Genomic DNA, 22,943 nt, shown 5'->3' with positions numbered 1-22,943 from the left:
GAGAACCAGAATTTCATCTTACAATTTTATTAGGAAACCAAAACTTTCTGGCACAACCCCAAAACATCCACCTATCTGTGGGAACTCCCTTGTTATGACTTCCATTCCCCCGTGGCAAATGATTCTGCAAACCAGCCAAATCTCACACAAAGGTTTGCTTCTCCATCACTCCTCTGGAATCCCAGGGTGTAGATGGAAGTAAGGACTGGCTGCCTTGGAAAGCATCCAGGCACAGAGCAATAAAAAATAAATAAATAAATAAATAAACAAACAAACCCAAAACAGGTAGCAAGACGCCTACCAGCAGCAGAAAATTCCATCTCCTCTGGCAAGTGGGAAAAGGGATGGGGATGCTTGTTTTCGACTGCAGGGGTCGGTGATGGGAAGGCAGAAGAGTATGTGGGATGATGCTGGAGAGATAAGGGTGAAATGTCCATGGGAAGTTCTTTAGGCGGGGGAAAAGTCAGGTCTCAGGGTTAAGGAACTTGTTGTGGGATATGCAAGTTCAGTACCAGCGCCCACCACAGCTTTCCTGCATGCCTTAGCTCCAGTCCAATGTTTCCATGTTCCAAGGATTTATTGGGAAAAAAAAAAAAAAAACAAAACATTCCTGTACAGCTGCTGCACTCATGAAGTCTTACAGAGATATTCAGACACTTTACTGACAACTACTTACATAGAACATACTCTTGAATTAACCCCTTAGATGCCCTCCTGAGCCTATCTTCTCATTTACTGGTGCCTTTTCCAACAGCACACAAAAACTGAAAGGCAGCTTGATTTGTTGCTATTTCATCACATATTATTACTGCATCCAAGGTGGGGGCACAAACTCCTCCTGCCCTTACACATTCTGACAGGTTACACTAAATAGTTGAGACCAACAACTTCAAAAGCAGCTAATGAGTCAAAGCACCCACTGACAGTTCTCAAACCAGCCCAGTTTTCAGCAAGGGACTTTCTGAAAATCAGACCCTAATAAACTGTCACAGACTGAGCCCACACAAAAGCTACAAACCACACTAAAACCCTTCTGCAAAAACACATCAGACTTCTGCACGCATCTCCTAAATCCAATGTAAACTAATGATTGTGTGGACAATGCAAAATTAGGGTAGTTAGAAAGTAAGCCTCTTCTTCCAACTTGTAGCAATTAATTCCTAAGTAAAAAATCTTCATTCAGTTTGTTCATTCAGTTGACAATTTTCAATGGCACTGTGATGCTGGTGACGGGTTTTAACTAATTTTCCCACAGAAGCTGATAGCAAAACTCCTGCTAATTAAAACCGCATTCATCTAACTCAACTTCCAAGTGCTCCCAACAATCCCACTCATAACTCCTAGGTGAGCTAACAACCCATTTCAACCTTTTGGAAAATGATCTTTAAAGATAAAACTTATTATGAAGTAATAAAAACCTGATATTTATCTTGCTGTGACAATGAAAACCTATAATAAAGCATAGATGTTCAACCAGAATAAAATCTTACCGTGCTCAGTATTAACTGGTCTGTGACCATGCACCTTACAACATACAAAACCTGAAGAGTAAAGACCGGACAGCACAGTACACCTGTACAGTGTCTCAAATGGACACTTGGATCACACCAAAAGAAATCCACGTACTACTTTTAAACCAGCTCAGCCCCCCACCTGACAGTTCCCCTCTGGATGGGCTAGGAGAATGATCTTTAGATCCAAAAGCCATATCCCTGCCTGACCATGTCCCTGTACTACACACTTTCTAGGTGAAAGAGAGCTTGCAAAGGTTTAGGGTCACTTTTGGTAAAATACACTACACAAACTTACACCATCAGATTTAATATCACAACAAGATTTCCAAATATATTAATGGGAAGATTTGTGCTTGGGTTTTCTTCTGGAGTCTCCCTCTAAACAGATTGCACAGTTGAGTTATAGATGCCTTCTCAATGTCTTTTCAGAAGACAAGCCTGGGCTGGATGAAACAACATTAATAGCTGATCCTCCAGTACATACTGTGTCCTGTCACCTACCTCCAGGGCCATCGGCACTGCTGGGATTTATAATCAAATCGTGATACATAACAGACAAATGAGCCAAAATTGTTCTTCATTTAAAATGTCATTAATTCCATTATAATTATATTGACTGTAGTAAAGGTCTGTCATTTTTGAATGGTGCACAAACACTTAATTCCCTGTGACAAGCAGACACATTCAGAAATAAAGACGCAGAGATAAGCTGACACTGGTTCCATGTCAGGGAAGTGAAAACATCTGAAAGGCGTAGCTACACAATGTTAATTAAGACGACTCATAAATCCAGCGAGCTCCAGAAGTGAGGCAGACGACAGGGCATGTCTTACTTCCTCCAAGGAAGAAGCATTTACTGAAACCCTACACTGACAAAGGTAGTTGCCAAAACAGCAGCAATTAATGCTTTCAGCTGCATATGCCCAGCCTATCCAAAGTAATTTTAAGGTCAAGCTTCATCCATCTTCATTTGTTTTTAATTTTGCCAAGGTAACTGCGATTAACTTATCAAATTTCAGGCTGAACTACTTTGGGGTCAGGGGAGACGGGAGGGAGAGAAAGGTTAATGCAAAGTCATGTGTTTGCCTTACAAGCCTAAATAAATAACTGCTGGTGATGCAGAACAATACTGCATTTTAAAATAAACAAGAGTCAAATCCCTACAGCTGAAACAACCAAAACACAAGTTACTTTATCTCTTAGAAAGCGGTTGTCAATATTAACAAACATCAGACATATGCAACAGCTGAACTGCACAGAAAAAAAACCCCAACCAACCAACCAACAAACCGAAACCACCAAACCCTCACTGTACTCTTTTACTTACAGAAATGCAGCAGAAGCAATATTTCCAGTTCCCGAAAAGAGCTGTAAGCTAGTCTGGGGGCAGCCAAGGGTGCTTAAACCCAAGCAAAGTTCTCGTATCCAAACACCTCAAGCTCCCCGAGCAAACAACAGTTGCTCCTATCCAAAGATGACAGCGCCAGTGTTGCAGGCTCCTTCAACAGATACGAGGCCTGCTTTGCTAAATCAACACTCCAAAAGCAAAAGTATCCAGCAAATTCTTGACTGGGAAAGTTTTAAGGCCAGAAGCCACCAGAAATGGCTGCAGACATAGCTGCCACCCTCCAGCGACAGGCAGGCAGTCCCACGTCCCAGTCAAGGCACTCCATCACTCAGAAATGTTTCTCCCAACTCCCTCCCGCACCGCCTGGAGCATGAACTATTGCATAAACCTGCTGAAATAAACCCCATCTTCTGGCTCCCCGTGCTTGCACAATTTGGTATGGCTGTATCGTCCAGCTTTATGTTTTGCCAGCTCTGACTTTTGCATTTTTAGAATATCTGCACAGGTAGCAGGTAGGCTTTGCTAACTGAGGCAACAATGCTTTTCTCTAATGTTCTCACGCAATAAATTGTTGGCTTCTGGAAAACTGGTTTGGATGTGATTTTGTTGGGTCTGCCCCCAAGTACAACTTGGAGATAAAGATCTTGTCATAGCTGTAAAACGCAACACTAAAGCTACACTACAGCCTAAGGTTAGGCTTGTCTATTTATACAACGGTATCCTCAATTTAATGTTCTTGTAGTCCATTTTTGTCTTTTCATACAAATAGTATTTGCAAAAGCGAAATGTATTTGTTCACACAGACCAAACAGAGCCTTTTTCCCATTATTAGCCTGGAAGCTAACAACTACTTTAGAGCAATTCCAGTACAACGAAATGCTGTTATTGGCTGTTTATGTAACAGTGAATTAACACACACCCCCCTCCCCGATAACTTTCAGGAATTCATACCCATAGTGCATAAAATGTACTTTGCGAGAGCTTGTTAATATGGTAAGTGCAAAAGCTGCCGCGATTCAGCAGACTGTCTTTCAAAGCAAACATGCTTAACCTGCAGTTTCAGTCATGGAAGAAATTACTCAATTAATTGCAGACAACAAAAACAACAGGGTTATAACTAATGTACAGTAAATGCTCTGTGGGTGTCATGCAAGCTCATTTCCCAGTAGCGTACTCTCTTACATTCTAACACATTTCTTACCCCACTGCTGTAAAACAGTTTAAGAATGTTAAATATACTTAGATTTCTTTTTTTCCCACACACATATTCGTTTTCTGGCAATGAGTAGTATTATTAACCCAGGTAGGGTTTGTCCTCTTAAGAAACACATTTACCATACGCTGTTTTGTAGCACGGTGTTTTTCACACTTTCTTCTAGACCATGCATCAGCTTTTCCAAATTGAAAACCAAGCATCGGAATTTATAAAGTTTTTGCCTGCACTAATGATATCGTTGCAGTGACAAAGGAAGAGACCACACTTTGAGGAGTCAACACCTGCCTCTAGGAATACAAGCAGGCAAAGAGGAGCAAAAAGCTCCAAAGCACAGAAAGACCCATCAGTGGCAACTGCTCCCACTCTGACACCGAGCAGGGGATGGAGTACAGCACTAGTAACGAAAGATAATGAAAAGCAAACTTACCAAAGCAGACACTGACGTCTTCTTCCGTCATTCCTTCCATTCATCTTAAAGACATCTGTCAGTGACTCGATCTAGGCTAGGTATTGGCGCGGGGCTAACGCTTAGGCTCGCTGCCTGCTTACTGCTGGCGGGTTTGCAGGGTGCGTTTATACACACAGCTCACGATTAGCACGCTAACAACTAACTGCCATCATAAAATATGCAGATGCACATTAAGAGAACCCCCTCCTCGCACGTGACACTAGCAAGACCCAGAAACACTCGTGTCACCCCTTCCCCTCGCCACCAGCCCAATGCCTCAAACCACACTCCCCCCCCCAGCTTTGGGATACCTTTCCCGGCGCAGACCCCCTGCCATACCTCAGCCCCCCCCCACCCCCCAGCTTTATTTTATTTAACACGATGCCCGCAACAGTTGGGAGCTGCCGGCTGGCTGCCGCTGCCCGGCAGGTCCGTCACCCCCCGGGACACCCCGGCGACCCTGCCACATCACGTCAGGCGCAGCGGAGTGCCGGGTTAAGACGTAATCTGCCTCCCCGGCTTACGGATCCCAGGAATCCTCCCCCGCCATCTCGCCATGGCAACGGCAGCGACGGGGAAGACGGGCGGCCGCTTACGCAAGAGCAGCGCGCCGAGCCCTGCCGGCAGGCACCGGCCCTCCGCTCCGCACCGCTCCGCGCCGCTCCGCGCCCCCCCTACACCCCCGCCCCGCTCCGCGCCCCCCCGCTCCGCACACCCCCGCTCCGCGCCCGCGGGGCAGGCGGCAGAAGCCCGCGGGTCGGGTTCTGCTCGGGGCTTCTCTTTGTGCGGTTGGTTGATTTGGGTTCTTTTTCCTGGTTTGGTGGGGGTTTTCCTTTTTATTTTCCTTTTACTTTCCTTTTTTTTTTTCCTTCTCGTTGCCTTTCCTTTTTCCCTTCTCCTCTCCTTTTTTCCCCCTCTCTCCTCTTCTCTCCTCTTTTTTTCCCCTCTCCTCCCCTCTCCTTTTTTCCCTCCTCTCCTCTTCTCTCCTCTTTTTTCCCCTCTCCTCCCCTCTTTTTCCCCTTCTCTCTTTTTCCCCCTCCTCTCCTCTCCTTCTTCCCCCAGCCCCCTCTCCTTTTGCCCCCTCCCCCCTCTCCTTTTCCCCCCCCTTTTCCCCCCTCTCCTTTTTCCCCTTCCTCCCCTCCTTCCCCTTCCTCCCCTCTCCTTTTCCCCCCTCCCCTTTTTCCCCTCTCTCCTCTCCTCTCCTTTTCCCCCTCTACTCTCCTTTTTCCCCCCTTTCCTTTAGTTTCCTTTCCCCCCCCTTACCTTTCCTTCCCCCCCTTTCCTTTCCTCTCCTCTCCCTGCTTCGTTTGTTTGGGGGTTTTGTTTTGGGTTTTGGGGGTGGTTTTTTTTGCATTTCCCACAGCCAACCACCCCCAGCTGGTGTAGATGTAACAAACTCCAACCCCATCTCCCCACCACGCCACAGGGACCACAGCAAAGCCCTTCATCCACAACGCACAATTCCCATTCCTACTTCCCATTAACGGGTGCAGCAGAAAACTGTTTGCGCATTTCACTTCTCCGAATCCATCACCCCGGGAGGGCAGGGAACTGGCAGATGAAAGGCAAGGTGCGGACTTTGATCGTGCAACCGGACCCATGCGGGCTGGATGTGGAGCACCGTGAAGGTCAGCCTAGGCCGATCAGATTGCAGCGAGCGAGCCGTAGCAAGCAAGCCAAACGGAGGTGGAAAAATCTATACACCCAGCTATCTGCCAAGAGATGAAAGAAAAGTTTGCCTTTGGTGCTGGGATTTATGATAAAGGTAAATGAAACTGTAATACAACGCTTGCCAAGACACTTAGGTCTTCCTTCAGGAAAACAGTTAAGCATGTGCTTAAACCCATTACTATTCAGGGCAGCCCATAAGCATTTGCTGAAGGTTAAGCATAACGTTCTTACACGGGAGCCCTTAAGTACCGTGCTGATTAAGGAGGTTTTTTCTTCTAAATCTGAGCCACTCTGAACCACAAAATGAATTGCCCTCATTATATTTTAATATAATCTCTGTCTTCTTTCAAATAAAACCAGAGAATGCAAACAGAAAGTAAGTCTTATTTTACATTAAGAGGATAAAACCCAACTTTACATTCTGTTGTGTTGGGTTTTATTCCTTAAGATCAACAGGCTGCACAACACCATGCATCCCCATAAATGAGCAGCTTTCATGAGGAAGAAAGCGAGCACACAGAAAAGTGTTTGCTCTGCTACTCCTAAACCCTGGAATTCCCTTGATGTGCTGTTACAAGCCAGAGAGGATCACACGGAGCAATGCATACATACATACGGTTTATCCACTGATCTCTTTGAAGCAAACCTTAAAACACTGTAGATGGTGAACATATTTCAGCTATTAAAGGTCGTGGATAAGACAGCTATTTATCAGTTCAAGTAAGGTCACCGTTACATCCACAGGCAGAGGGCTTTGCCTGTTGCACAAATGACACTGCCTGCCCTTAATGCCCCGAGAAACTTTTGAGAAGCTAAGCATAATAAACTACAAACCTTACACATAAATGCTACATCTCATTGATGGTCAGCAGGGAGGTATCGTATCATGTCTGCAATGGCTTCAGGTTCTGTTTCACAGCACACCACCTCTCCTCAGAGCTCTCCGGCCAGTCATTTCTTACAAAGAAATTGTATCTCCTGTTGGAGGTAGCAACCTTGCCAACTAGTGAATCGACAGTTGTGGCTTTTCCTGAAAACCTTGCTGTCATTTAGAAATACCCTGCTCCACATACTAAATAAACTATTGGTTCGTTTCTTTTCTTTATATATGCAGAAAAATGGACCTTGCAAAATTGCCTGTGCCAGTTTTACCCTTCGACTGGAGCTAAAATCAGGGTGTCAGTTGAATTCTTTAATATACAGTTCTGAAGGAAAACATTTTTAAGTTAACTCTTCTGTTTCCCTTTCTGGGAGATCTTGTGAGAGGCAGCCAAATCTCCTAGTACAGGTCTTGAGACAGACAGCAAAGTACCAGGGCAGAAGGTTATGTTAAGGGCATGGTGTTTCCCATTCTTATTAGCCATATCCAAATGCTATGGGCAGGCAGGAACATCTTTACTATATTCACCTCCAAGAAACTTTACCTTTTCTCCTCATTTGCAGTAATTTGCCCTGCTAAATCCTAAGCTAAAGGCATCACCTTGCTGGAAATCTTCTTGTTATAAATGGATAAGGAGAAAGAAGCAAGAGACAAATCTCAGATGTCTGTCCCTAAATGACTAAGTTACCTTTCAGGAAATACAGGTCTTGCCATGCTCCTGTACCTTGGCATGGGACGGGAGGTGGACAAAAGAGATAAAGTTTGAAACCCCAGTGCCCCAACTGTCCTCATGTGCCCCACAGCTCTTCAAAACAGGAAAGCAAACCGAATACATATGTTAATGACCTTCTTTCATTTAAAATAAAATAATATTTTTTTAAAATTGTTCATAAAAACAATAAAAAGAATGCCACGATCATGCTGCAAAAAAAATGAAAGTGCTTTCAGCTGTCCATGGATAGTAAAATTACCTGTGAACTTCACAAAGTGCCTCCTGGCAGTTGTGTTTAATCACAAGACTTCTGTTTAAACACAATAGGGCTGCATAAAGGGAGAGAAATTAGATGTCCGAAGTCTTTCCCACCGCTCTCACAGCTTAAATACCTACAGGCACTAAATCGACACAAGTAACATGAAGACATTAGGAAGTAAATAACTACAATTATCACCACTGCACAGAGAAGCTTGAAACAAACAAACAAAAACCCAACAAAACAACAGCAACAAAAAAAAAAAAAAAAAGAAAGATCAGTATGAATGCTCCTAACTCTAAATTTGTGAAACAAACCTAGAAGAACATGCTTTCTTATGTGGAATCATAGCAGGACCCTAACGGCTTTAAGACAAAGTGTACATGAACTGCTCCCTCCTGTGAAGGCTCAAAATTGGATGCTCAAGTCAACTATCTGTGACTTTTCCCACAGAAGTGGGACCTTCAAGAGACCATTTCCACTGCCACCTGATTCACAGCAATGACCTGGTAGCATGTGGTTACCATACGAGCTTCTCTGTCCTCCCAAAAAACGGGGCACAAAACGAAGGATGGTAACTGTTTTCAGTCACTAGTGACTGGAGATGACAGCACCTGTATTTCCGTATACTTCCTTCTTGGAAGAGTATTTTAATGGTCTATTAAAAAATTAACTAGTCATGAAACAAAAAGAGATTACAAACTGATGATCCCTATTTTCTAAAGTTGAACTTCCAATCTCTTCTACTGGAGTGAAAGTCCGACTGATGAAATAAACCTTGAACTGTGCCCTAGTGTTGCTTTACTCATCAGTTTTGGAAACAAAAGAGCACCTCGTCCCAGACACTGCAGTTTAGCAATTCATCTGTATACATGTCCTGATGCCAATGTCAAAAAGGGGGAGCAGAAAGCTTCAGCCAGCCAGTATCCAAATGTAAGAATTCCCCCAATCCATGACACTGACTGGAATCACACTTGTAAGGGATGCCAGAGCAGTTACGGTCATGGCACCGTGACCTGACCGTGCTCCCAACCCAGCAGTCTTCAAAAATGGGTCTCGGGAACAGCAACCAGTCACCTAGATACAAAGTGTGCGTGTGGAGAGTAAAAAGGGGGAGTTATTTACCATCAACACATTCAGCAGAACTCGGACTGCACCACCCCATTAGCTCTCCCAGCCATCTCCAGGAGCAGGAAAGCCGACCAGAGAAGAGCGCTCAATTGGAACTCATTGGCAGAGGGAAGGGGAGGGGGGGGGGGGGGGGGGGGGGGGGGGCGGGTCATAAGGGCCATAGTTCTTCTCACCTCCCAAATTCCCCAAATAAAAAACGGGTATGTTGTGCGTGCATATTGATTCTCTCTCTAATCTCAGCCACTTCAACTGTTCCTGAATGCTAAACTCTGTCTCAATTGAAAAAACAAGGAACCCAAAATCTATGAATTCATAATGTATAACATCAGCTGTCACAAGAGACAACACCATGGATACAGGAAAAGAGAACTATTTAACGGAGTATTTTTTCCATTTTTATCTAAGGAACTTCCAAACAATGAACAGGTGGAGAAGAGTTCATTATACTGCCTAGTGTCACCCAAACTCAGATTGCAAGGAATGTTATAAAAAGACAGCACTTCTTTGGAACTGCTTTAAATATGACCGAATAAAAATTCCTCCCTGGGTTTGAAATAAACTTAGATAGCTTTTCCGATAGTTTGGTCCTGTTACACTACGATGTAAACCAGGTACAACGCAATTTTGAACCATATTCAAACAAGGTACCTCAACCAATTTAAACTATTTTTAGACTGCAGTATTTTTACTATGAAAGAAATCTAACAGAGGAACAACATGCTTGGAACATCTGTCGCAGTGATTGAAAGAACTCTACGACAGGAATAGCAAACACTTATTTTCTTTTCTGAGATGCTGTCAATCTGTTGAACCAAAGTACCAGTGAAGTAGATTGTTTCTAAGATGTACCTCACTCTGGTCTGTCTTCTCCAAAACAAAGACGATTAAAATACCCCCTTGCTGCACAACCTTGTCTGCTTGCTTATTATTTAGCTGCTATCTCTGTATCGGGGAAAAAACTTTGTCAAAGCTAGTAAGCATGTTACAGTATTTTATATATATATATAAAAAAAATCATTTGCCCCAGTCTAAAAACCTCCACCTAATGAAATCCAAATTTTAACATGTGTCAATTATTATTTACATTTAAATCATCAACTGTATGACTCAACAGAATTCCTAAGAGACAGATCCCTAAAGCAAGGCTGTGTGTCACGCAGAGTATTCTGCAGAGACAATGAGAGCCACAAGTATTTATGACAGAGCTTTCCAGTTAATCTGTGGAAGATGACAACGGAATGGCTGCTCACCCTGGTTGATGGCTGGTTCTCCCGGATGGGTTTCTATGTTCCTTGCTCCTTAGGTGGTCCAAATCAAGGTTCTTTCCTACAAGCGTCCTGCCTGCCCAGACCACACAGAGGTGTCTTCTGCGTGAGGGTGAAGGGAGGAGTCTCTGGGGCTGTGTTTGGGCTCCCTTTGAGTACAAAGGCAAAGGAAATTGAGACACCAAAAAGCCATGGCGTGACTCATAGGGTTGTTCTTGGTGCACTGAAGATGCTTTTAGTGTATTGTGGTGGGCTCACAAGTTCTCAGTCTTCACAGCCACGGGTCCAACCGTGGGCAACCAGCAAGCAGTACCTCTTCTCCCTGTCACCAGGCTGAGGTTTCAACCGCATCACCCGGTGACAGCCATACACACTGCTCTCCTGAGCGAGGAGCTGCGGGGGGCCCTTAAGTCAGGCATGGAATAAGCGATCAAGACCACTCCACATTACCCCTGCCTGACTGGCAGCAGGAGAGCACAGCAGAAGGAGGCATGTCTCCCTTGAGCTCTGGTGGAATAAACCCCGAGGCTCAGCCAGTAGAAGACGGTCCAGTAGGCTGCCAAGACGAAAGAATGCCTTTGCCAACCAACAGTGGTGCTGCCTGACATGAGACAACGCAGCCCACGAAGGGCTGGAGGCGGCTGCTGTTGCAGCCTGGGTGGCTCCCATGTGCTTGGTGGCGAACTGGGTTCAGGAGAGGTGACTGTTACCATTACTGATATTCTTGGACCAGCCTGGGAAGTTTTTCACCAGGTCACAGCACTGCCAGCTACAGCACCAGTGTTTTCAGCCACAGCTGAGAACACCACCGGTTTTCTGTCCCAAGAAAACAAGATGTAAAATGGTTTAGGAAATGTTGTGATGGCAATGAAGATGGAGACTTCAAAAAAGCAGCCAAGCAGTTTCTGAGCAGTAGATATGGTTGTAAAAGCTTTCTGAGAAACTTCAGTATCAAATAGCTAAGACAGAACAAAGTATCAGCACTCAAGGACTGAAATTACTGCGCGAAGGGAGTGAAATGCCAAAGCCTTGAAATTCTCAGCTGATCATTTGGGGGGTATCAAACAAGGACCAGAATACTTACATATTCAGCTAAATAATTTAAAATCCTACTTCCTTTTCATATGTAAATATTCATGTTAACATATATTACGCTAAAAAGATTCATAAGACATTTATATATAAAGCACAGACTTAAAAGCAGAATTTATCCCTCTGCATAATGTTTTCTTGTAGATACAGGGCTCTCTACTTCAAAAAGGACTGCTACACAAAGGCATCATTGTTAACTTCCAACCACTGCATCAAAAATATTTAGTGTACCAATACAAAAATTTTCACAATTCATCTACAATTGGGAGCTAACGTTGGGTTCTTCTGCAAATGATTTTGGAAAAGACGGTGGACGTGTAACTTAATGGGGTGACCCCAACACCTGCCTTATGGCACCCTCCTCCACCCGTGGCTCAAACCCTACCGTACCTTCATCAGAACCAATGGATACAGACCCCACCTTCCTGAGAGCAAAGACTTGATTTCTCCTCACATCCATTGTCCTTTTGGAGTGGTCTCCTTTGAGCTCTGCAGGGACATGTCAGCTTTTGCTCCTGCTCTTTTTACCCCTCCTTAAATTTCAGCAGAGGGACTTCAGTATTTTAAACTGCTTGTGGAGAGACCTGGATCCACATTTCCAGAGCAATAAAAAGGTAGGACAGAATTTTCTCTGTAGGTAGCAGACAGGCAGAGCTCCTTTTTGACTAATTATTTTAATGCTGCTGTGGTTTTGTTGTAGTATTAATTATGCAGTAAGGCGCCCACAGCTTTGTATAAGCATCTTTTTGAATTATTTAAAACAAAATAAAAGGGAAACAGCAGCAGTTACTCAGCATTTCTGCAAACTGTGCAATTCAAATTTTATCACCGATCACAGAACATGCTCAACAGCAAATAATGTAGTCACAGTATACAGGCCTTGAAAGACGAAGCACAGGTCAATTCTATAGCTGATTGTCCCTTCATAGCAATGCACATGCTCAGGGCACATCGTAGGGTCACTAAGTGTAGTACTTCGGGGATTCAGCTGGTTAGTTTCTTTTAAAAAAAGCAACAACAAAACAAACAAAAAACAACCCCAACCGCCTAAACCACACCATAGCATAAGTGGAAAAGACATGTTAAATTAAACAATATCTCTCTATACAACTCTTGAAGTTCTAGTTCAAAATAGCCCAAAGTGAAAGACTGAAAGAGAAATAAAGCTCCCAGATTCCTATGCAATTTCAACCCAGTCCTTGGTCAACTCAGTAACAGTTGGGTCAAAAATGATAAACTAATACAGCCGATATTTGACAACACTGTTTTCCAGCCACAGTGGAGTGCCCTTCCCTCCTGCTCCCAAATCCATCCCAGCCCCTGGTCCCTGCACAGCTCTGAAACCATCCCCTTTCACGCCCACAATGGAAGCCGCATGGGGTAGCAGGTTTTAGAGAGTTCCCTTCAGGCTAACGAGGAAATGTTGAAATGAACCCGGGTGCAGTCATAGCAGTGTGACTCTCCAAAAGAAAGCATTTAGAAACAGATTCATAAACAAGGGGATTGCGGCTGTCAGTAGGGGCTTAAGGTCCATAATCAGGATCAGACAACACAAGGCGAACCGCAGCGTTCGCCGCAGGAGTTACTACACCTCTGTCCTTTTTCCAGCAACTTCTGCTGACTCAGGACTACAAACCGCTGACATCCCTCCTGGGAGTGCTCACCAGCACACTCCTTTACACACACACAAAACCAACAATGTGAACATGGAATGGAGTTTGAAACAAGTATATGTCAAAGAACTTTTTTTAAAAAAAAGTTCCATGCTTTAACCATCTCTCTTTTTTTCAAATACTCACATTAAGTGCTACACTGAATAAAAGCAGCTGAACAAACAATCTTGGGATTACTGGAAAAAACACAGTGGTGAAATTTTGCAGGATTTTAGCCCACTACAGAGACCCACAGTTTTTTGTCCAATGTTGAAGACAAATTGTTTCAATGAGTGAGGCTTTCCCCACTTTCCAGGAAGGAAGAACTCACTGTGTATGTGTGGCACATCCTAAATAACCACAAGCATCACGGGAGTTATTCTGCAAATGTACCCACCCTGGACACTGCACAAGCAACCCTGCCATTCAAAATGTGGGATAAAAAGACTACAGGGAAAGTACCACTTCTTGAAACTTACAAAGTTACTGTTACATAAAAAATACATACAAACAAAACCAAGAGAACTTATCTAACACTTTATAAAAAAATCACTTGAACTGACATTGTTTTCACAAAGAATATGGAAAGGTCACACAGAAAAGCAACTTGGGCTACAAAGTGACAGATTTCAGCACGCATCAATCCAAGCAAGCAAATGTTAGTGTTAATAATAATATTGCTAATAATAGTGTCTTCCATACACAAGGAAAACAGACTTCTTTGGCTATCTCCTAACCTCAACCAGGTTGTAACCTTGACACCCAAACTGAACTTAAGCAGACATTGCCAAAATCCTTTTGACATCAGATTTAGTAACAGTAGAAAAACTATTCCAAGCTTTGTCTTACCCCCCTGTGAAATATTTTTACAGTTTCGTTAGTTGAGCAGTTTTCCTATAAGTCACTGTTACCTCTTCTTCTATTTCATTATCCCATGTTAGACTCACAACCAGTATTCCATCTCTCACTGACTGCCCAACTTGCACTCTCCCAGCTAAGCAGGAGTTCTGTGGAAGAGAGCTAGAAGTTAGAGCGCACAATAAGCTAAATATGCATCAACAATACTGCACTCTTGCAAAAAAGCCAGTGTTGTGCTGGAACAGACAGACAGTAGTGGAGGCCCATGTGGAAAGCCTTCTGTTGGTACTCACCTTTACTGGGATACCAGCAGGGGGATTTTGGGCAAGTTTCACTGCTGCACCCCATGAAACACGTGGACAAGCCAGAAGACACTCAGAGAAGAGTAGAAAAAGGACAGATTAGGTATCTAATCTAAACAAAAGGAAACTGAAGGGAGACAATGTAGCAGTCTTCAATTCTTCAGAAAGATGATGCAAAGAGGAAAGGAACTTATTTTCATACTATAAGAAGGAAGATTTTACCAAGACACTGAGAAAAGCCTTTGGACAGAAAGAAAAGCACTTGAATAGAATATATATGGCACATATGTGTATACACAGGCATCATATATAGATGATACATATTTTATCTTTTTAATAGGATAAGAACATACATCTTTATATGAAGATACCAGCTGCTGTCAGAAATGACCAAGACTTTGCCAGTCCTGTCTTAGGGTAAGTGGGTTAGATCCTTTCTTGCGGACCCAGTCAAGCCCTGTGATTCCGCGTGCAGGCAAACCACTTCACCCTTCTCTCAGCACCAAGTGCCCGCTGAGGGGACTCTAAGAGGAGCAGTGCCTTTATTTTAGAATGCAGAAGGAAGAGAGGCTTTAGTCCTGCTGTCCCTGGTAATCCTGTGCAACGGTCAGGTACAGCCTGCCCCTCAACAGTAAGTCTAAGGCAGAGTGATGAAGCGACATGTGCAGTACTGCAAGTCACCTGAAATGCACAAAACCCCCAAAGTCCACGCAGTTAGCTACAATGAAAATAAAAGCGGGGGTTTGCAGTTAGATGCTAAGAGGGCTACAAAGAGGAAAGGGCAAAAATCTGCTGGAACCCTGCCTTTCACTTCTGTGCACTGCACCAGCACATGATGCATATTCTTTGAGGACATCAGGTTCCCTGCAGTCTGCTCCTAGATAAAGTATGTTGCTTTTCCCTCTCCTTTGGGTATTTTGTCTATACAGATTACTAGTAGTTTGGAGTTAAAACTATTTTACTTATTTACACCACCTCTCGAAAAACAGGGATCTCTGAGTTGATTATAAGCATTGACCACCCATCAGCTGTTCAAACAAGTTACATCTCCCACCTCACTGTGATTTAGCTACAGCTACAAGCTCGGGTTCAAGCTAAGTAAGTTATTTTTCCCATGTTCTCCCACAACTTTCTGCTAAGTTTCCAGGGTGTTTTTTTAATCTACCATTTTCCTCTTTCTCTTCTCTCTTTCCTCCTTCCAACCTTTTCTGTTCTCCACTAGCTGCTGTTCTCCACTGCTGCTCCTAGTTTCTCTACACCATGCCACAGGACACTCCTGGTGTCCCCCTCCTCCAAACATTTAAGAGCAAAGGTCTCCAACCTTCACTGACCCATCACCAATAACAGCACAGACTAACACTGAAACACCGAGGGCAACAACAGATTTTGGTTACATTATCAAGGCTGACTGAATTAATAAATATTTTGCATACAGACACTGTAAAAAAGAAGCAAGCCTGAAGGACTGACTGAAGATGCAGAGAGGTACACAGTTTGGGCTAGTCTTGTGGGTAACACAGAAGCACCCATGGAAATGTTACGGTCACCCTACAGCAAAGCTGTGAAAAATTACTGTGATTTTTATCCCAACCAACTTCAGTCCTTGGGCTGGGGAAAGAAAGGGGTATAGATGAAAACACCTAACAAAACTTTTTAAGAACAAAGTCATTGCAATAATATCTTAAAAATGAGGGGGCAGAAACTACTGTGCCTCTACGGGACAAAGCACGGGCCAGAGAACAACACAGGTGGCTTCCAAAACATTTTGTGTTCTCCTGTCTCTGGACTGCTGTCAAGGTTGGAGGGGCCCTGGCCTGATCTGGGTGCCTGCAACCCACCTGGTTTATGCCAACCATTGCGTATGAACCGCTGCATCCTGAAGGCTGGACCGCCCGACCCCACTCACCCTGACTTCCACCACAGGGCTTGCTAGAGGAGCCCAGGGCTGAAGCACATTCTCCAAGCCAGGGAGATGTCAGTGATCCCATTAAAACCTTTCTAGATTTTTTTTTTTTGTGAAAACTGACAGGTCACCACGCACAGATGTTCCTTTGGTTTTTCCTTTTACAAGGAACACTGAAAGTGTCAGTGTTTTAAGAACTGAAGTTCTCAAAAAAAAAAAACAATTCAGGAAGAGCAGAACACCTCGGTAATTACATTACTAACACACTCTTCCCTTAGCAAAGCCTGGTCCACAGCACATATATAATTAAGTTTCAGCAGGTTTTGGAGTCATGTCTCGTGCAAAGAGCAACTGTTGATTTTAACTACAGAGGCTTTTGACAAACAATTTATCAGAACCATTACAGGGCAATAACTTAGTACTTTGTTGTACAGCCAGGACCAAGGGTGCTTAACTGAAAAGTTTATTTCCTTTTGTTGTTCCACACAGGTCCATTAGGATTGCTGTAATACTAGGCTTTGTTTGGTGGAACGTTTCTATATGTATATGTATCCCACACATGCACATATGTGCCAGACTCCAAGGAAAATAAACAGAAACTCAAGCTGTGGTCGTACTTTTATTTACACCAGTCACAGCAACCCTCCTTTTCTCTGAAGGAGCCAAAACCTTATGCAAGGGCAATGGTAGATATGGGCTCTGGCTTCACGAGACATACTTGACAGGGTAACAACAGCTGGAGTGCGCGAGGTTTGCACGGGCCCACCACACGGACATCGCACTGCACTCATGTGGAAAGTACCGAGCAGCCGTGCCTCAGCTCATGTTGTAATGAGAAAGGCCACTTCTTCCTGGTTTGTACAAAGGTTATCAGAAAACCACAGGAAGTTCCCACAGCAGCTAACAAACATATGCTTAGGGGAATACAAAAAAAATAATACATATTTAGATATGCATGCATGTACAAAGCTGTTTTCTTAAACACAAAATAGAGAACTTCACGGGCTAAACTCTGGCAGAAGGGTGGACATCCTGCAACAGCTGCTTTACCAAAACCAGGTAGCTAATATGGAAGTTACCTATGGAAGTTACCTCCTGTTTCCCAAATACAAACTGCACTAGTATCAACAAACTAATGACCAAAATTAAAGAAAAAAAACCCCACAGAACAAAGGTGCAGTGTAGATTAGAAGAAGTGCTGCCCAGCTAAAAATTTCCATTGATCTTAACAGAACTAAGTGTATTTATATAGACATCTAAAAGCTAACTTGAAAAAAGCAGACATTAAATTCTGTTTCTGAAGATGTGAGCTAGTGTGCTTGGTTACACAACATGCTATAACTGAGTTTCTTCTACTTGGAGCATTTGGCAGTTATAAAAGGTGTTAGTAAGCCTTTAATTACATCACAAACCTTGTCAGTGTTTGATAATTTCTTAAGGGATTTCACAGAGGAAGCAAAAGGTTACAGAAATCTCAGTTTTTCTTCTTAAGTTTCTAACTTTCACAGCAGCGCAATCATGTGGAAGAAGCCAACATGAAGCACCAGATGAAAGAAGGAAAGTAAATACATTTCAAGTTCCCCTTTAATTTCAAAAAATCTAATAGTTTAAGCCAGCTGCAGGAAGCTCTGGCTTAAGACTGAGCACTCGAGGTTAAGAACACTGCTAAGCATTAGCGTTTTGTAAGCAAACCTCTAATTTTGTGCTGTGATAAAGCTATCAGTTACTAGCTGAATTACCTCCCAAGTTCAGTGCTCCCCCAGTTTGGCAGCAAGGGCTGCGTGGACCTGTGGCAATCTGCCACTGAAGACCAAGAAACACTTGTTCTATCCCAGCATACTCTTTCCCAGCTGGGGTCTGCTCCCCACCTGCCCCTGAGAACATCCATCAGCTGGGGGTGTAAGGCAGGGTTTTTCTCCAAACACTGCAGTCCTTCAAGCTGCTTGAGCATCATGTCCCATCATTTCTGCACAATGCACATTGTAGAGGGCTGGAAAATCTTGCACGGCCTCTTTTATTTTAGCAACAAGAAGAGATGTTGCTGACTACAGAATGACTTAACAGTGCTGCTTTCAGGGGATGCTACTGGCTTTACTACTTTGGGTAAATGTAAATTTACAATGAAGGATGAAACTACTGCTCGTGTAATGGCAGTAACTAGCTGTTCCTGCCACATAGCTATGTCCTGCCTTACCAGGGAAAACATAAATATGTACCAAAGAACGAAGCTCTGTCCCTAGAGTCCCCGTAACCTAAATCCAACAGGAAGAAGCACGCTCAAGAAAAACTCAGAAGGGGATTGTTCCTTCAGCTTTTCTCATATATGCAATGTATGCATGTATAACAATATTCCTGTTTTTGTAGCTCTGGTATTTGTTTTCCATTAGGCATTATGAAACTTACTTTAGCAAATATGTTTTGCGGGTTGTCATCCATAGCTTGTTAACCACTATATTCATTTAGGGACTACACATATGCTTTTTCAAATATAGACATAAGGGGAAGTAAAAATCATGCCAGAGAGCATTGGTTAGTTCCCAGGAAAGACGGCATCTAGAATTTGGCAGCCTTCAGACATGAGAAAAGTACATACACAGTCAGACTTCAAATCTTAAGTCATTTGTGTGGGCCATTTCTTTTGCCTTGGCGACCCCAACTTCTACAGTTATGAGTAGCTTAAACTGGCCTTACTTTTTAATACAAAATACATAGAGTGGTTTCCTTTAGCTATAGCACTATTGTACTAGAAAATGATGTTTGCAAAACACCTTCCCACAATTCAGAGTGCTTCCAAAAACTTGTTTTTACTGGACACCTGATAAAAATACTGCTGTAATTCATACATTGCTACCGAACCTCTTAGAGAAGGGCAATATGGTCGGTAAAGATAAAATAATGAATGAGTTATCATTGGGTTTCCATCAGAGAGGGAAAAGTGGTCACACCAAATCACCAGAACGCACCGAGACCTGGCCTCAACCACCCGATGGAAAGCAGCACACAGATCCCCGAGGTCATGCTGAAATGATTTAAACTACCTTCACACATCAGAGAGGCACAGAGGTCATGGATCTGCCCAGGAGCCGCCGCCAGCAAAGCCGCCTGTGCTCCATGAGGCCTGGCTCCCTGCTCGGCCAGCTATCGGCTTCCCAGCGGGAAGGCCCAGCCCCGGCCGTGCTCCCCAGCAGCCTCAGTGACAGCGGCCACATCCAAGCAAGGAACCTCTATCTCACATTCACACACAGCAAATAATAAACTCTCTATATTATGCTAACGACGAGGCTTCCTAATTGGGAAAAATGCACCCGCTCCAAGCTAGCTGGCTGGTTTGTTGGTGTTCTCCTTGGTTTTGTTACAGCCAAGGTGAAAGCATCTTGGATTAAACTTACAGCACGTTTTTTTTAAACAAAAATGTACTGTTGGTTCTGTAAAAAACCCAACCCAACCAAAACAAAAAACAAAACAAAAAAAAATCCCAAACACCTGCCATCAGCAAGAGTATCTGCCTAGGTGTGGACAGCAAGAGGAAGCTCCCACCAACCGCGCCCGCCATGCTCCCCCCGCAGCGCCACTGCCCCCATGGCGAGGGCCAGCTGTCCCCGGGCTCCCAGTTCCCTGCCCCACCGTCAGGTCCCTCCCCGACTTCAGGGCACACTCCCCCAGCCAAGATGGGGTTAATCACGCACACGCAGCCCTGTGCTGGAGAGCATCGCTGTGCTGGGGAACCAAACACCATGCCAAGGCCAGTAGCATAACCGTCCCTCAGCCGCAACTCTTCCTCTCAGAACTGCTCCATCCCTTGCTGTGCGGGAGGGGCAGCCAGCCATGGGCTGTCACAGAATCACAGAACGGTTGGGGTTGGAAGGGACCTCTGGAGAGCATCCAGCCCAGCCCCTGCTAAAGCAGGGTCTCCCAGAGCAGGCTGCACAGAGCCGTGTCCGGGCGGGTGTGGGATGTCTCCGGAGCAGGAGACCCCACAGCCTCTCTGGGCAGCCTGACCCAGGGCTCCGGCACCCTCAAGGTAAAGAAGTTCTTCCTCACATTCAGGTGGAACTTCTCGTGTTGCAGTTTGTGCCCGTTGCCCCTGTCCTGTCACTGGGTGCCACTGAAAGGAGCCTGGCCCTGGCCTCTTGGCACTCCCCCTTAAGATGTTATTAAACAATGATAAGGTCCCCTCTCAGGCTTCTCTTCTCCAGACCAAACAGGCCCAGCTCCCCCAGCCTTTCCTCATCAGGGAGATGCTCCAGCCCCCTCACCATCTTCATAACCTCTGCTGGACACTCCCCAGCAGTTCTCTGTCCCCTTTTTGCTGCTCAGGGAATGGCCCATGCCCACTTTGGCTTGTTTTTAAGTCCGTTTGGAAAGAGACAATGTTTAAAGACAAGGCTGGGTGCTGGAAGGTAACGCTGTTGAGGGCACAGGTTTAATAGCCATCACTGAAGAGTGAATTTATTTTCTGTTGATGCATCTACTTCTTCATACTGAACTCCGGGAGGGCTCTAAGCAGTGAACTCTAACGTGTAACACATCTGCACGCACGGCTGGGCCCAAAGCACTTAATATGTTGCAATCACAACACGCATCTGTAGGAAAACACATTCTTATCACCATTTAAGATGAAAAAGATATTTATATTGACATTACAGCAGACCTCTTTGGGAAAGAAGAGCCTTCAAATATGTTCAATGTTTTAAAATCAAAACTAAAGAGTTTATTCTACAGGCAGTAACTGCATTGTAAAAGGGAAACAAAACCATTCAGCATGCTTCCTTAACGTTTAAGAAAGTAATTAAATACTGTACAGTTTGTAATATTTAATTTGCCTCAGCTTCTGGGAAATAATTAGACACATAGGGGTACATATTCAAATTTCTGATCTAGTCTGCTTGAGAACTATTTAAAGGAAATATTAACTGATATATACATTGCTGAATCCCTCTGCCAATACTTGTTATCCCAGCAGTTTTCCCTCCTATTGCTGTATGAAAGAAACAGCCAACTAATTCATTAACCAGGAGGTGATGATTACATACATATTGTTATCAAAAGCACAAACTACACTTTTTTCCGTTCTCTCAGTTACAGTAATTTTAGGTGCTTGCAAAACAAGCAGACTGAAAATATTCAGCCTGAAATGTGATACTTGAATAATACTTGGGCAATGCCTCCTTAGGAACCAAATAAGACACACAGAAATTCTGTACACTCAAAAGCCCAGCTAACTTCACACAGCTACCAGCTATTCTTGATTAAGTATTCTATTTTAAAAATGGGTAAAGCTGAACAGACACAGAGCACTTTTTTTTTTTGTCCCAGAGTAAGTACGTCCACAGAGCTGGAACATTCCCTGAATTTTTACATTTATGCCGCCTTTAAATTCAAATTAGTTTTCAAATGCAAAAAAAGTCCCCGTTTTCTTTTTTGCGTGGAGTAGCCACAGAAGACTTGGTTATAGGTATAAGGAATGAATGATGCCTCCTAATAAACTGATTCAACTGGGTATTTTTGATTTTACAGCCAACTGAAACAAGCCCCAAAACCACAAAAAATGACTTAGCATTTTTATCAGCACTTCCCACCCATACATGTTTATAATACCCAAATCCGTAGTTACAATAGACTCTCAAATTGTTCTCAATAATTCACCACTGGGATGGCCATAGCCTCATAAAGAGGCTCAAAAACTGCAGGACAGGCTAGGAGCTGAAGACAATTTAGAAATATCACCCCCCAAGGCCAAGTCTGTCATTACTTTAATACGTCAGGTTTGGTCTCCAAGTAAAACTAACAGTGCATGTTACTGTCATACATAATCGCAATAAAGTGTTATAGCTCTAGAAGACGAAGTGCTACATGATTCAATAAAACTCTTCCAGAACATGATGTAACTGAATTATTAAGAGGTAAAGCATGGGCATTTTCAGGACCCTCCTCATCTGCAAGACCTGTTCCCAGGTAAGCTTGAAGAATATGATACAACCAGCACCTTGGCTGCCACATAACTAAAGGCAAGAAAAGAGAAACACAATCCGAAATTTTCTTTCTTTAATTCTAGGAAAGGCTTCCCTTAGAAAGGGAGCATTATAGAGGCAAAGAGCACCTACACAAAGCTGGATCCTCAAGATTTCTGCAGCTATGAAACCCCTTGGAAAAAATCCTAGTGAAACAGGTTGAACAGAACATACGACAACAGTCTCCAAGACTGTACTTTGTTGTTACGCTTTACATTTTTTGTTTGTGCTAACTCAGTAATCAAGAACTTAACCCACCACCTGGCTGAAATAAAACTAGTTTTCGTTTGAAGTTTCTCCAGCATCTCTAGTCGCTTTGCAAGGTCACACTGAGGAGCAGTGGTATCAAATGCCAAGAAAAAGTAAGATGTTTTGCCAAGCAGGCAGTATCCAGGGCCTCCCTGGCACAGGGCAGACAAAACAAAGGCAAAGGCAATCCATGACTCTGGGAAACGCCTGCTTTCATTTATTTAATTATTTTTTAAGTCCTCCAAAACAAAACGCAGAGACTCATGCTTTAACTGAAGAGCGTTTTATGCAGCATCCTACTTCTTTGTCAGACAACATTCAGGGTGGCAAGGTAGTGCTTCCAGTATCACCAGCTCCTGCGGTACCTCAGCTGCTCTTTTTCCTTCTTTCCACTGAAAGCAAAACTATTCCAGTTAACAATATTCTGCACGC

At 43.7% G+C, this 22,943-nt stretch overlaps 1 protein-coding gene across 4 annotated transcripts in view; it reads right to left on the bottom strand.

Moving 5' to 3' along the window:
* HIVEP1 (HIVEP zinc finger 1) overlaps nt 1–22,943 on the bottom strand; it is a 123,254-nt gene that overhangs the window by 74,923 nt on the left and 25,388 nt on the right. Inside the window, exon 1 of one of the 4 annotated variants that reach the window (XM_027789072.2) lies at nt 4,506–4,785. The exons of the other annotated variants lie outside the window; for them this stretch is intronic. Coding sequence (XP_027644873.2) covers nt 4,506–4,545 — 40 coding nt within the window. The 5' untranslated portion in view covers nt 4,546–4,785. Of the gene's footprint in view, nt 1–4,505; nt 4,786–22,943 lie in introns of those variants that run through there. 4 annotated transcript variants of the gene reach the window in all.

The sequence above is a fragment of the Falco peregrinus genome, chromosome 3 (genome assembly GCF_023634155.1).
Source record: "Falco peregrinus isolate bFalPer1 chromosome 3, bFalPer1.pri, whole genome shotgun sequence".
In the NCBI taxonomy this organism is placed as follows: domain Eukaryota; kingdom Metazoa; phylum Chordata; class Aves; order Falconiformes; family Falconidae; genus Falco; species Falco peregrinus.
The sequence above is the reverse complement of the archived record's forward strand: the minus strand, read 5'-3'. Positions and strand labels throughout refer to the sequence as shown.